This window comes from Pithys albifrons, chromosome 5 (genome assembly GCF_047495875.1).
Source record: "Pithys albifrons albifrons isolate INPA30051 chromosome 5, PitAlb_v1, whole genome shotgun sequence".
Taxonomy (NCBI): Eukaryota; Metazoa; Chordata; class Aves; order Passeriformes; family Thamnophilidae; genus Pithys; species Pithys albifrons.
The window spans coordinates 51,927,890-51,943,432 of NC_092462.1; the positions used below are offsets into that span (position 1 = coordinate 51,927,890).

The 15,543-nt window shown below is 37.3% G+C and overlaps 1 protein-coding gene across 3 annotated transcripts in view; it reads right to left on the bottom strand.

Annotated features, from left to right (window-relative positions):
• The window catches only part of N4BP2 (NEDD4 binding protein 2), a 43,820-nt gene that overhangs the window by 9,396 nt on the left and 18,881 nt on the right, over positions 1 to 15,543 (bottom strand). For 2 of the 3 annotated variants that reach the window (XM_071556595.1, XM_071556593.1), the window contains exons 6-16: positions 15,260 to 15,384; positions 14,014 to 14,102; positions 11,887 to 11,963; positions 10,294 to 10,449; positions 6,916 to 9,227; positions 5,495 to 5,580; positions 4,795 to 4,837; positions 3,379 to 3,623; positions 1,868 to 1,986; positions 415 to 550; positions 127 to 312 (exon numbers count right to left, since the gene is read on the bottom strand). In XM_071556595.1, coding sequence (XP_071412696.1) covers positions 127 to 312; positions 415 to 550; positions 1,868 to 1,986; positions 3,379 to 3,623; positions 4,795 to 4,837; positions 5,495 to 5,580; positions 6,916 to 9,227; positions 10,294 to 10,449; positions 11,887 to 11,963; positions 14,014 to 14,102; positions 15,260 to 15,384 — 3,574 coding nt within the window. The remainder of the gene's footprint in view (positions 1 to 126; positions 313 to 414; positions 551 to 1,867; positions 1,987 to 3,378; positions 3,624 to 4,794; positions 4,838 to 5,494; positions 5,581 to 6,915; positions 9,228 to 10,293; positions 10,450 to 11,886; positions 11,964 to 14,013; positions 14,103 to 15,259; positions 15,385 to 15,543) is intronic. The other variant, XM_071556594.1, reaches the window with a different exon arrangement.

Below are 15,543 nucleotides of genomic sequence, written 5' to 3' on the forward strand. Positions count from 1 at the left end.
TACACAGGGAACAGGAATAAAGCACATTTACCACCTCTAGCAGAAACAATGTCTTCCTTACCACTGCCAATGCGGTATTTAAGTACCTCCTTAAATTCAGACAAAAAGCACAGTATTTATGGATACCTGATGTGCATAAAATGCTGCCACAGGCTTCATACCCATGCGATAGGCCTCCCCAGCCTTTTTCAAACATTCTTGTCTCTTCTGCTGGTGACAAAAAGCTTCTGCTCTTAAATCATCATATTGTGGATACTCAAAGTCTTGAAACATTTCACTCAAAGGATCATCCTCTTCCTTACTTTTTTTTGCCTGTAGGAATTTGCAATGTTGAAGGTAAGTATGCACTGCAGAGTGTTTTTGTTAACATAGCTTTGGATATGCTTGTAAGTACTATTCAAAAAATATAAATACCTTCTTCTCCCGGTTCTTTGAACTGCAGGGAGAAACAATTTCATTTTGCTGAATGTTTTCTTGAGCTATAACTGTTTTTACAGGATCTGCCTCCAGAACACAGTTCAGAAACTGTTCAGTTTGTTCTAAAGAGTAGCTGTAAAGGGTAAGTAAAATCTGTGACCTTACAAATACATTAATAGATGCTACATTTAAAAAAATGCATGTTAGGAATCTTGATATTGTTACAGAAATAGATTACATTAGAAACAAACCACTGGGATGGAATATTCCATCTTACTGCAAAAAGGCCTCCAGACTTCCTGGCATTACTGGTGCCAACACACATGTAGTCTTGGTTGACTGAAATATAATTGAGGGGCACTTGAATATTAAAAGGAAAATGACATTGAATTGAATTACATCCTAACTTAATCAAAGAGACATTAGTAAATGATTCTTTTTTGGGTTGGGTAAGATACTTCATCTTAGATCTTCTCTGGTCAGGTTTAGGTAGCACAAGCTAATTTCAAACTAGCTCAGTTTTCCAAAAACCTTATGAAGAAAATCCTTCTATTTTTAGTCAAGCTTTGTAATTAAATTTAATTATATACATCAGTTGCCATCAGCTTTTTAATAAACCCTCTTCTTTATTCTTCTTGCTATTCAGTAAACTAACAAGAGAAAGACTGATCAAAAGTAAAGACAGATTTTGAGAAACACAACATTATGAAAAGAATTTAGAACATGAAAAACAAGGGATGGTGAAATGTTTAATCTATAGAGATGGATGAAGGACACATTTTAAACAAGGAAGATTTTTATAACAACCTGGAGAAGCAGAATGACTGAGAGGTAGATATGTAAACCCATATGCAGAGACAGACATTCAAATGGCTGAGGATAACAAAAGACACTTCTCTCAAAAAAAACCTTTGGGTCTCAGAAACTTGGACTTAAGCGGGTAGACACATACCCCAAAAATATATTGCAAAAGAGAGAAAAAGAATGTCAGCAGGAAGAGATGGCTCATTCCTTCAGAGTTGCTGTAGTAACCAGGAAAGTACTCAAAGCTAACGTGAGGTGATGGTTTTCCTCTTGGGCAGATGCCATTTTCTGTGAACCTATTATTACCACACCCATTAATTTCTCCCACTTGATGTAAACCTCAGCTCTAGAGCAAATATGCAGTTCCACTGACAGTCAGCCCACAGTCAATAGCCAGAGACATTCTCCTAGTGAAAGAAACTGTCTATTCCATGCCGCAAAACAGAATCAAGTCTACACAGAGTTTTTATGCCCTTTTTGCCCTTAAGACCACCTACTTTTGCCTTTATTTAAGTAACAAAAAGTGTGCTAGTTTGGAAAAAAACATTTTTTAGCAGTACCTTAACTCTTAATATTTATGACAGTAACTGTGCACTATAGAATGTTACTGAGTACCATTTTTACAAAACCTAGAAAGATTTCTTACTTGTTGTCCCTGAAGATATCCATTAGGAAACTTTGATTAATAGTTGGAAACATCTCAAAAAGTTGCTTCTCCTTTAGTTTAGCAGCACAGTCTTTTCTAGCTGTAGAGGGAACACGATTCTACCCAGTAGACAAAAGAAAAATATTACAAGTTTTGATTAGAACAAAATATTATAACAAGGGAGCCAATCAATTTTGCTGTTATTTGTTAAGATTTAAAAAAATAACTACTCAGTTGGTATGCACCACAGCAATGACAACATGCCAGTATCAGCCTGCCACACTGATCAGCATAAAGCAAGGACAGGTGAGTTCTATTATACAGGACTGAGTACTCTGCCATCATTTGAAGTGATGCAGCTTGAGCTCCCTCGTAACTTTGACAAAGTAAAAGGAGCATTTTTAGGAGGAACTTAAGTTTTGGAATTTATTCCCTGCTAGTTCAGTGCAAAGCTTGTGCAAAGTCCACTCCTCTTCTTTATACTGAGGGCCTGGGTTGAAACAACATTTTATTATTAAGCAGCATAAACAATTTTGGTTTGATGTACCTAAAGCCATACTGGAATAAATATTCTTACTTGTGAAGCCATTTAAGAAGATGACGTAGTTATAGCCCAAAATAAATTGGACTCATCATTCCAATATTGATTAAAATAAAAAAGTGGTCAAAATAAAGCCAAGCTCCATGAACTCAAACTGAAAATAAAGCTGCAGACATGACAGTTGTTTTTATCAGTAGGCCACATACATGCAGTTCAAAGAAAGAATCCACAAACCATTTTTCAAAGTACAGACTAATCCATCCAACTTTCTATACCAGTTCAAAGCTCGTCTTTTTTAGGACAGCTGCTTATCAGAAACAATTACAAATAAAAATGCCTATTCTGAACAACACTGGAGCAGTAGAGGGCAGTATTATGCACAGGCCAACCACACAGGGTATGGGAACTGTGTGAAAAATAAAAGAGCTAGTAAAGCTCTATTAAAAATTTACTATTTTCTGACAAGTGGGTACAGAAACTTGTTTGAGATTAACCTCAAGTACTTATTTTAATGTCTCATCTGTTAGGAATGTTGTGGGTTCTCCTTACAAAATGTATTTAAATCAATTCAATACAGTTTTAAACAAACAAGGCATGGAGACAATCAAGAACTTTTTTTGATATTGCTGTCACAATAAAAAGCATGGGAAATCACACCGATCTTTGTGTTTAGGCGAGCAATCAAAAAGAATTCAACCAAACACAAATGCTAACCTGTACAGTGAAACGCACCACCATCTGTTTGTGAAACAATCAAAATATTACATTCTAAATGGGACTGTATTTTTCAAACAGAACATCTACCAAAAGCAAACTCCCATATCGCAACAATCAATACTAATTGGCATGCATTTGTCTCACAAATTCAGGCTGTAATCAGCACCACAAAGATGAGCCACCAAGCAAGTCATACGCTGTTTTATTACTAGTAATGTGTCTAAACTGCATAAAAAACTGGCGCTGTTCATACCATGTCCTGTCTCTCCTGCATAGCTATTTCTTCAGAAATTATTTGTCTGAGAGAAACTTTCTGAATCTGTGCATTCCAGTGATCCATAAAAGGAAAAACGTGTGATGTTGCTGTTTTTTTCATCTGCATGTCATTAGATGTGCCTGAAGCCCAGCTCATTTTTTTCTTCTGTATTTTACTGTCTGCATTCTGAGATAACAGCATTTCTGAGTCACCTGTATCTATTTGCTGAATGACAGTAGGACCTTCAAAAGCAAAAAAAAAATGAGGTGACAAATAAAATACTTATTAGTTTATATATACAAGCAATACCAAATTAATACAAGTTTTCCAACCTAGACAGTTTGAATTGTGTTAAGAAGATTATTAATACTAAAACAGAAACCAACACATTGTTTTCACTTTCCTCACTTCCATTTTCGAAAGACTACCTTTACTCTGTGAAACAAAAGCAAACCTATCACACCTCCTCTTTGAAGTACATCAACCCATAACCAGTCTTAAACTAAAGGCTATGCAAGCTGTTCAAATATTCATTATAGAACCATAATCCTCTGAACAGGGAACAGAAAACAACCGTGTGGCCAGTACACCCCTGAGTGCACTGGTATGTTTGCAAATCTTGCCAACTTTTCAAGCGCTAACACGTGCCTTGCAGCTGTGAACTACCCTGTGCACACCTTAGGTGTGTTTGAGTTGTTTGCTTTGTAAGAGAATCACTTGCTAACGGGTTTACTGTTTACCTGCCTTTCTTCTACAGTTAAAGGACAGATGCTTAACAATCTGGCTGTACACTTCCACGAGTTAATGGCAACAGCACCGCTTGGTCACTGAGTGGAGAGGCTGCACCCACATTGCCCTCCGAACCTGCACCCACCGCCCATGGCAGAGCAGGGAGGTTCTGCCGTGGAGGGACATTTCCTCTGAATGAAAACTGGGTTGCAAGAGATGTTAACACTTTTTGAACAAGGCACCCACCTTCCTGATACAATCATTTTTGACAAGAACAACCTGTGAATGTTGCATATCTGACCTCCCTCCCTCATCTGCAGAAATCTTACTCTGCTAGTAATTCTCTGACTGAATCCTTTTTTGTCACAGAAATTACAGAAGTCACCAAAGAGCTGTCTGGTTCAGCCAGAGCTTCTTTTTAAGTTCTCTGAATTACACAAAATGATAGGCTTTCTGCTTGCATCTCCCTGGTACTAGTGACTCTTCTTATAATTAACTTCTCTTTCCTCCCCCACACCTCCATAAGAGAAATATAAATGGATCCAAGAGCAAAAAAGTTTATGTTAATAAATGAATCCATCATTTTTTAACAGAATATTTCCAACCTTACTTAAGTTTTCAAATAATTAAATATTTTTATAATGAGAATTAAGTATTTTTGCAATTAAGAGAAACACAACATACCTTCTGCTGACAACTTACATGATTCATCTCTCCTCTGACGCTTCTAAATAAAAACAGTAAAATCATTAGTGTTATAAATTTCACAGCGGAACTGAAGTCTTAGCTGCTAAGTAAACCAGCTACAAAATAAGATCTCACAGTATTTATCAAAAATTCAGTATTTTAAAAGAAACATATTTAAGAAAAATAATTATGAAGTGGAATTTACAAGCTAGAAAACTACAGGAACATGCCCCAGTGCTTTTAAAACTTCATAATCTTAATGAAATAAACTAAAAAAATTTGTCCCACTGCATTCCAAGTTTCATATAGCTATGAAGGAACAGAGATTGGAGAACTCATCTCAATTAATGCACATGGAGATGTTCTATATATAGAATAACTAAAAAAGAACTCCTTTTACATGTCAAAAAACCTGTAATTATTTTTGGCCAGTGGAGTTTTTGATCAATCTTGTAGTCAAATTGTGTACTATCATTCTTCTCTTTTAAGAATCTTGGTTTCATGACACACCTTAAACTGTCTTTCAACAGCTCTGATGGTTATGTCATACTGATATACTCCACATATTTTAAATACTATCATTACATTTCATCATTGTTCTTGCAAAGATCTTACATGTTTAGATGGAGACAAGAGATGAATTGTCTGACAAAGCACAACTGTGCCATACCATATCACAAGCAAGAAATCTACTAACCAGAACAGATTCTTTCCATTTTTCATGAATCACTTTTGCCAAATTTAGATCAATGTGAACCACACAATCCTCAACAGTCAGTGATCCTTGTGGAACAAAGAAAATATATTCATTAAAGCATTCTATAAACACCTAAGTCATTAAAGTATAACAGCCTAGACTTATTAATTTTAATTCTGGAAATTCTGCATAAACTGTCATGTTTGAATAAAACTGGTAGCTGCCAAGTTCAGCAGAAAACCATGGTTATGGTGTTCATAAACTCAGAAAGTGTAGGAAAAAACCAAGTTAACTTTAATTGTGTAATGCTGAAATGTGACCACCTGAACAACACTTTTCCTTTTATAACATTTGCCCAGCAAATGTTTCTTTTACAAAGCCATTAATTTACAACAGTTTCATTCATGAAACTGTGACTCCTACTCCAACTGCTTTTCACAACCCACCTGCCACAGTCTCCTTTCAAACAGAAACTCAGACAGGCAAACTCTAAACATCTCCTCTAACTCTAAAGGAAAAGGCAGGAACTTTCATGGTATAATGATACACTTTTTCCCTAAAAGATCTTTCTGATAGTGTTTCTCATCCTTTCAAAAATAAAAAAGCAAGAAGTACACATGTGTCAAATAAAAACACAGGGCATATTTCAGACAAAATAAAGCACTGTTCTGATATAGGAAACAAGCTTTTCTTTGAGGAGGTAGGCACATAATGCAAACAGGCTGGCAGTCAAATCCACCAATAAATCCAGGGTTTCACATCAAGTAATCTTCAGGATAAAAAAAGGGAAAAAAAAAAAAGGAAAGGAAAAAAGGGAGGGAGGGGAAGAGAGAGAAAACCACCAAGCTGCATATTCCTTATTTTTTCTTTTCTTCCTTTTCCAATCAGTCTGCAACTTTTGAGATGCATGTTCAAGTTGCTTATGGCTTTCTTAACATAATCTCTCAGCAGACTAGTCTGTTTTCATCTTCTGTGTACAGCCACACTTCATCTTCTCTCTAAACCATTCATCTTATCCTTCCCCAACTTTACTGATGCCTAAAGTTTTTCTCTATTTTTTTTGTATCAGCCACAATTTGCATATTTCTCATCATCTTAATATCCCTTCAGAGTCTGAATATAGGCTCAAAGGCCTGTAGCTCAAAATGCAAATAAATTAGTATTATTTAGTTATTATTTTAAAGTATGCACATGTACAAAAAGACAAAGGCAGAAAGTAGCACTACTGCATTTATATTTTATGTCACATTTAGTGCAGTTCCATTTTTGGATCAACAATAGCAAAGAGTATCCTGAAAAATGATGCAAATCTATCCCCTTAAATGAAGCATGAAGTGAAAAAAGTACAAGCAAATAAAGAAAGGTTTTCTTACCCAAACTAAAGTTTTTTCATAAAAACATGGATGTAATTATGCCCATACCTGCATCAATGCCAACAGGCCCAAATATCTCTTTCAGCTGGAGTGCCAGTTCAGGAGGCAATGCCAGTTCTAGGCAATCAATACTGAAAGCTGCATGTGATGCTGGTGTAGGGCTTTGTCTCTTGGTTATAGCTGCAGAGCAACTTGGAGTTTCTTCTTCTTTACCACACATTTCCCCAGAACTCTCCTTGGTGTCTTTAACCATTTCTGTTTCACTCCTAGGACTGACGAGAGGTGCACGATCCATTTCCAGTAACGAAGCAGTTACTTTGGAATTCTCTGCATTGCTTTCTGAAGGATTAACATCACTTTCTTTATTTAATTCAAATTTCAAATTGGCAGAAGTTGTGTTAGGGCCATGAGGCAAAGTCATGGGTATGCAGAAACCTGCATCAAGCTGTGAAACTGATGGCTTATTTATAGTTTCCTCAACAAGACTCCCAGACTCTACAGTCTGCTCTCCTGAAATGGACAGCTCGACACCTGCTGCTGAGCTGCTCGTGTCAGTTCTAGGGGCTGCATCCACGGCATCTTTCTGTTCCTCTGCACCATTCAGTGAGGTAGCAGTGAGTGAGTCAGACACATCAGCACTTGTCACAGCTTCCTTGGCAGCCCTACTTTCTGCAATGCTGAGTGATGAAGTCTTATCTTGTGAAGCCTCAGAGATCCCACCAGTCCCAATTATTTGTGCAATTTGCTTGCTCTCTTTGAGGTTTCCATCACAGTTTGCACTTGCTGTGAAATCAAGGTCTGTGACAACTGCCTCTGCTTCTCTTACCTGAAAGCATTCAGGATCAACAGCTTTGCATAACTTTTCATTGGAGTCTAACAGCAGACCTGTGGCCCAGTCTATGTCTTTGTTACATCTTTCATACAGATCTTTCAGAGCCTCAAATGAAACAGACTCAAAGAGCTTACACAGCATATCGAGCTCTTCAGACTCATCAATATTGGTAAGTTCACTTTCTTCCACAAATGTACTTTTATCATATGTAACTCGATAGGGTATTTTTTCCTGAGAATCCGAGGCATTATCTATGTGTTTGGGTTTGAAGCCATCTAGTCTGCCATGCAATACTTTGGTAGTCTCAGGGAAAAGCATTTTCTTTTCTAATCTCCACAGGAGAGCAAAATCCTGTGATTCAGTCTGTGAATAACTACTTTTTTGTCCACATAAGCATATGTCCTGTTTCTCTTCTGCTGCAAGGTTAGACAAGTGGTCCTCTTCTTTGGGCTGCGGCAAACTGTTGTTTGTGAAAGTGAGGGCTAGTCTGTGATGTTTCTTTGTTCTCTTATTTTGCTGGCTTTTTTCCTCACCTACTGTTTCACTAGCTACAATTTCATCTTGGTGTAAATGAAAACTTTCTGTATCTGGTTGCTCTGCAGTGTTCACAGGTGTCCCATGAAGCGTATCTACTGCCTCAAGAGCATTTATATCAGTGTCATCTTCAGTATTTCTACCTTCATCGGACTGATCTGTCTTTCTCATTCTCCTTGACCTTTGCTGTCTCTGTTCTAATGAGGCTGAGACAGGCCAACATCCTACCATTGGCAATTCCAGTGTAACTTTATCTAAACTAACAGAGGAACAGCCAGAGGCTAGATTTTCTTCCTCATGTCCTTTCTCAAAAGTACATGTCTCAGGCAGGCCCATCTGCCCTTCACTCATCTCAGGATGCTGCTGACTAGGAATTTCACCTTCCTTATCACTCTTCAGAGAAGATTTTTCTAGTCTTCTAGGTCTTTTGACTCTCTGTCCCATTGTTTGTTCTACAGGCCAGTCACCCAGGAAGTTCAGTAGTTCTGGGTTTCCTGATGTGTCAAAAGCTGAACTGCTTGGTTCTACTGTGTTACTAGTTTGTGTCGATTTTGGCTTCATACATATTTTGCCCGATGGTTCAACCGCAGTCTGAACACTGACAACGTTGTTATCGCTGTGTTCCTCAACTCCTTCTGTATTCAGTTTCACAGCCTCTTCACTTGTGATCACATCAACCTTGTCCATTACTGTTTCAGTATTTTTTTCTACCTTTTCTCCCATCTCTTCTTTCTTCTCCAAGGGCAATTCTTTTTCGATGCACTCTGATAAACAGACATCCAAGTCATCTTGAACAATGCTGTTCTCAGAATTATGTTGCACTGAGCTATCTTCCATTTCTTTTTCCTCTTGCTGAACATGTTCAGGATCACAGCTACTTTCTAATGTTGAAGAAGTACCAGGAGAAGTTTTACCAGCTTCAGGTAATTCAAGAGGCTCCACATGAGAAACAGAAGGTGGTTCTTCCTTTACATCAGAATGTGCCTCTCCCTCTCTGAAACACAAAAGATAAAACACATTTAAAGCCTTCTTAAAGCATTTGTCCACTCTAACTCCAGTTGGAACTAGAGTGAGACTTTAACTCTGGTTAGAACCAATTTACAATTACTTGGCCCAAACTCCAACACTCCTCTACAAAAAAGGCACTAAGCACAGACTACCTTTCCTTGGGAAGTATTCCCTTCTTACTACAGCACAGGACTAAGAACACTTTCTCAGGAGTCAATTTCCCCCCATTCCCAGCATTCAGTTTTGTACTGAAGCACTCTGCTGCCAGACACTTCCTCATTCAGATCAGCAAATCTGGTAAATATACTTTTATTTAATGACTGTTGCTCTCTCCTGATGGCTTGACACTAAACAAGGTCTAGAGCTAGGAAAGGATGTGCCATTTCTTGTCAAACCATTTTTCACAATCAACCACATTCCATTAATTATCAGATCCCATTTCATTTCAAATCCATTAAGCTTGCGAAACCCAAATGAAATAACAACTACAATGAAATCTGGGTCTCTATGTGTTATGATACACATCATTCAGATTAGCCACTACGAAACAGTCATATATACAACCAACATAAGTCTAGACAAGTTTAAATTGAGTACACTGAAGAGCAAGTAGGTAACTTATTATTTCTGCATGAAGAATCCACCTTCTACCACAAAGGTAGTATCTCATACCAACATACAGATTCAGAAATAATGATTTACTCTTATTTGGGTCTACATCCTTCTAACAATCATTTTATAGATTTTATGTGCTTTGTATCTACAATATATATCCAACAGCACACTTCTAAGATAAAAGTCAGTCAATATTGGCTTCTTGAAAAGTAACACAGCCATAATGGGAGGTTTTCAAAAAGCATTGGAAAGTTGACTAGATCACTTGACTGCTTGTTTCTAGAATTCCCGACATTCTTAAAAATTAAGAAAACTATGTAGTAGGGCTTTTTTATCATGCAACTATCTTTTTTAATGCATTCACTGTTTGACAGTATTAGGAAGCCTGAATTTTTACCCTTTTATTTGAGGCTACAAAGCTAGTGAAGGAATCTAACCTATGGCTTTCCTCCTGACAAGGATCTTCACTCCAATCAACAGCATCTGGTTTGTCTGGAACTGAAGAATCCAATATAGCGCTAACAGAAACGCAGCGTTCATACCGTTCCAACATTCGTTTGATCTTTTCTTTAGATACACCATGAATGTTTCGCCTATGAATTAAAAAAAACAAAAAGAAACATTTCAGATTTGTGTATTACAATGACAGAAGAGAAAAATTTAACAATAACTTCATAAATTGTCTCTAAGAACTCCTTGAGGAAAACCTATTCACCTATTATTTTGGACACCTTCTGGTTGGAAATTCTCACTAACTCAAACACCAACAGGCACTGTGTTCTGCAGCAGTTCCACCTAGAACAAGTGAATCCTGCCAAGGATGGCAAAACAGAAACTGAAGATACAGAAGAAAAGGTTTAAGATCTAACTTGGAGAAAGAAACTGAACTTCCTTACTTCACTTAGGAAGTGGCCAACCTTAAGGTAAGTCCGCAAATTCAGATGAGAACAGGTATTATGAAATCACAAAATAACTTATTTTAAATGGGACCCCTGGAGGTCACATACTTCAATCTCCTACTCGGAGGAGGTACAGCTAGATCAGCTTGCCCAGAGCTTTGTAATGTCAAATTTTGAATATCCCAAATGATTTAAAGTCTGCAAACTCTCTGGGCAACCAACTTCAAAGCAAGTTTTGGGTTTTTTTCTTTTCTGTAATCAAAATTTCTGAAGTTTCAACTTGCTGATATTTGATTTGACCTATCCCTGCACAGCTCTTTTTAGTCTTCTCTACAACCTCTCAGAAAGTAGCTGAAAACAACAATATAATCCTTCCTTAATGTTCTCTTCTTAAGGCTGAATAAACTACCTTTGCTCAGTTCAGTATCATCTGCAAATTTGTTATGAGTGTACTCTGTTCCAGAATGCAAGTCATAGAAAGGACAGTAAATAGTTGTGGTCCTAGTATTCATGCTGGAGGGACATCAGCCTTCACTTTGGACACTGATCATACCATTTGAATCTGGCATCCAGACAATTTTATATTTATCTTATTATTCACTTACATAGGGATTATGCCTTGCCTATTTTGCCTCTAGGTAAGGGAAAGTCCTGCTAAAGAAGAGGTAATGACAATGCTGATGCACAGGGGCTTGTCCCTCTCTGGCCGTGAGGTGCTGATTGCCCCAAACTCTATGACAGCAGAAACATTTCAATTAAGGCAACAGATCAGCTGGATTCAAAACCAGCCCCAACGTGACATAATTTTTGCAACTTCAGTTGCAAAATCCAAAGGAGCAGTCACTGTACCTTAAATGCAAAGAACTTGTAATAATAAAAATACCACGTAATATCTAACAGTATCTTTTGTATGTAATTACACTATAGTGACCAAAAAAAAATACATACAAAATCCCACAAAAGTTAATATTGTAGGGAAAAATATTAAAAAGCTACTTACTATCACAAAAATCTTGATTAGTATCTTGCTACTTCACTAGCCAATGCACTAAGAGATACCTTTTTAAAAATCACAGCTTATAGGCTGTGAAAGATACACAGTCTAATATGGTATTTTCATTGAAGTCTTACCTTTCAAGTTCTTTTGGTTTAAATTTCCACCAAGTGTCTGGTTCTCGGAACATTACTCTGTATTTGAACTGCTGAGCCTGAATAAAACAGATATAAAACAGAACAAGCCACATCACCCGTTTATTGTTTCTGTGACAAGGCACATGATATGCATAGCTTGCTTCTTCCAAGTTGTTTTCTGCATTTTTTGTTACATTTGGAATAACACTTTTGTTCAGCATTTCACTTCTGTTTATGCCAATGGAGATTATTAAAAACACGTGTATGCATCTCTTACTGTAAAACTAAATGTCTGCCATGATTTGCCTCTGAGACAAGACTGTAGCACACCTCCTCTTTCCAGATGCGGCATGCACATGTCTGTGTGGCCTCTCCAAGACAGAGAAAAGCTCGTTGCTTATGTTCAGAGCTGACCAGATACGAACCAGCTCCAAAACAAGCATTCAGTTATGTTAACACAGCTACTGCAGACAGTCTTCCTGCCACATGGGAAACTTGAGTAGCTGAAAGTAAATGGTTCCTATATGCTCCAGTCTCACCATGACACAAAAGGAGCCTAAGTCTGATCAGGAGAAACTCTGTGAGTACTGTGCTGTTTCTTCCCATTCCTATTTTCAGAAAAACTTCTTATCACCTTACCAGACCCTGCACTTCTGGAAGAACTTTTGTTGTGTCTTTATTTCAATATATAGCAAAACCAAGGATATAATTTATGAAAAGCTGGTAGTTCCATGGTGTAATGGAGAGCACTCCAGACTCCGAATCCCAAGGTTGTGAGTTTGAGTCTCAGTGGGGACCGTTCCCTGGCAGTTCAATGCCTCCCTGCCATCTGATCCTGTCACATCTCGGATGCTCAGCAGGGTCAGCCCCGGTTAGTACCCAGTGCTGTGACAGTCCCGAGGACTTCACTGTCACTGTCCAAGCACACTCGGCTGTGGCAAATGGACCTTAGGACTTAAACAGTGGGGCCAGTTCTGCGCATGCTGTGCCTCACTTAAAACATCCACTGCGCAGGCTGGAAGGGCGCACCCACGTGGGGAGAGCCCTGCCCAAATCTGTGTTCACGAAGTCTGGCCCTACACATTTTATGAAAGAACGGTCTGACAATTGTTAATAAATGCAAGAAAAAACAAAATAAACATTTTATCAATAAAAATTATCTGTGTTAAGTGCTGCTGTTCACTAATCCATTAGCGCATGCAGCATATGTACAGTATCTGCTACAAACCTGTCAATTCTATGTACTACATTCTCTGATGTGATTCTCTACCATATAAGAGAAATCCCAGATCTACTTCCTAATATTTCTTCCAATATATCACTTCTGTTAATCAGAACCAAGTTTATAAAATAATGCAGTTCTAAATACTAACCAAAACAGTGAATGACCAACAGCAAAATAGGAGCCAGAGTCTGGAAGTGCTGATGCCCATTCACAAACTATTAAATGAAAAGGTGAGGTCTAGAAAATTGGAGTATGAGAAACCTTTAACAGAACTTATTTAAATAATTAAATATAACTTTGGAAGTTAAATGTAGATTGCATTAACTTAGTAATGAACTAAAGCAGGTCACTTTTAGTCTCTAAATAAAAGCACCCCACTACTAGCATAAAATGGTGCTGGTGTATTATTTTGATTATGTCAATTTATTATTAAGTAAATCTTAATAGTTTCAAGCAAGCCAGCAACATCAACTAACTCTAGACTTCCAACTGGTCAGCTGGTATCTGCCTCTGGGTCATATACTGAGGATGAAATGGAGACTGAGTTTTCAAGTTTCACAGAGCATCAAACATCACTCATTAATTGATGTTGATTGTACTTTTAAACTAGCTTCTAATTTTACTGATCATATAAAAGAGGAAAAAATTTCCTCAAAAATATTTATTTTTGGCCCCAAGTACAAACCCCTTGGCTTTGTCTCTTGGAAACCAGGTCAGGCCCATACTCAAATATGCACAGAACATGACACTGGGTAATATGATTCCATGTAACACTTTTTTTTACTCCAGACTTCCTTGTGGAATAGCAACTAGACTGAGAAAGACAATCCCCTTTTTAGAACAATGCTGTTGCCATGCTGGTCAACAATCTCTTTTCACATTGGTCAAATTGTACTACTAACCAAGATAACATAAGGCTTCATCTCCCACGCTTGTATATTTGTGTTGTCTATTATTATAGGAGAGATTCCCATTTCAAATGCTTCTCTGGCTGAAAAACAAATAGGTACAAAAGAATGTGATAGAGTTAATTTCATTATAATACTGTGAACATGTAACATTTTTACCAATTCTCTAAATTTGTTTTAAAGTAGATAATCCATAATGATTAAGTACTGTGTGAAAAACTCTTGCTACAGCTTAATCAGTTCCAAGGCCCTCTATTTCAGACATCCCCCCTCACACATAAAGCTACTGATATGGCATTATTCTTTTGAATTAAAGTGTGTATGATCATCAAGGAATGAAAATGCAGATGCAAAATGCACCAAGATTACTAATTAATCAGTAAATTAAACTAAAAAAACTACATGATCACCTTAAAGTGGACTTCTTTGTTGCATACAAAATTCTTGGCTTTATAACAGTCTTAAGATTAGTCCACTCTGTGAACTGTATAAAATATGAAAAATCAAAATAATTATTGTAATTTAAATACACCATAATGGAATGTTTAGAATCATTAACTTTGAGACACAGCACCATGTTTCTGTAGCTATGTTACAATGCATCTGAACAGTCATACTACTTGTTACATCACACATTTCTCATCAACCCACTTCTTCACTGGTAGAAATTTGACAGGAGAAAAGTGATCATGGTTCAAATTTAGCAAGTAAAAGCTTAAAAAGAGTTGTTCTATGAGTTTAGCATAAGGCACTGTCAAAAAAATAAGCCGATTATGGACAGGAAAAAAATATTCTGTCTTGCTCTTGTAATTTTAGATTTCCCACTAATTTTGTGCTCAAGAGAAAAAAGATAATGAAGACCAGGAAAATATCTATGTTATTTGTATCTACATCCTCATTACTTATTGTAGATTATAATGGACCACCTCAGAAGAAGTATTTCTGGGAGATGGTACAGGTAACCACTCCAGAAATGGGACACAACCAAAACTATGTATCATGATCAAACCTGAGGACAAAATTATCATGTGACAAAAACACTGGCATTTTCAATTGCAAGACACATAATGAACAGATGACTTCTGAGTTTGTGCTCATATTATTTTTCACACATTAAACAATACTTCTGTGATGGAATGTTTGTCCTGTGACACAGGCATTACCAGACAGGCAGGTTTTATAAACAGCACACAAGTACTGAACCATAAATGAGCAAGCTAACCCCTTATTTATTTCTCACCTCGTTTCCTGTTCCAGTCATGTGCTTCCCCTAAGCAATCGGGATCATAATGGTATTGTCCGTGTTTATAAAAGTAATCATCAGTACTGAGAATGATTCCACCTGGGTTATCCTCAAGTAAATTCCTGTGAAAGATCAAGAAGTAGATAGCCTTTTCTCCTTCTCCTGCCAAGCCCTAATACCTGCTACCATACACAATTTTTTTAGTCTCTTGCACAAACACAAAATTATTTGGAATGGAAACAGCAAAGGTAAGAGGAGAAAAAAAAAATCACCCTCCAGGG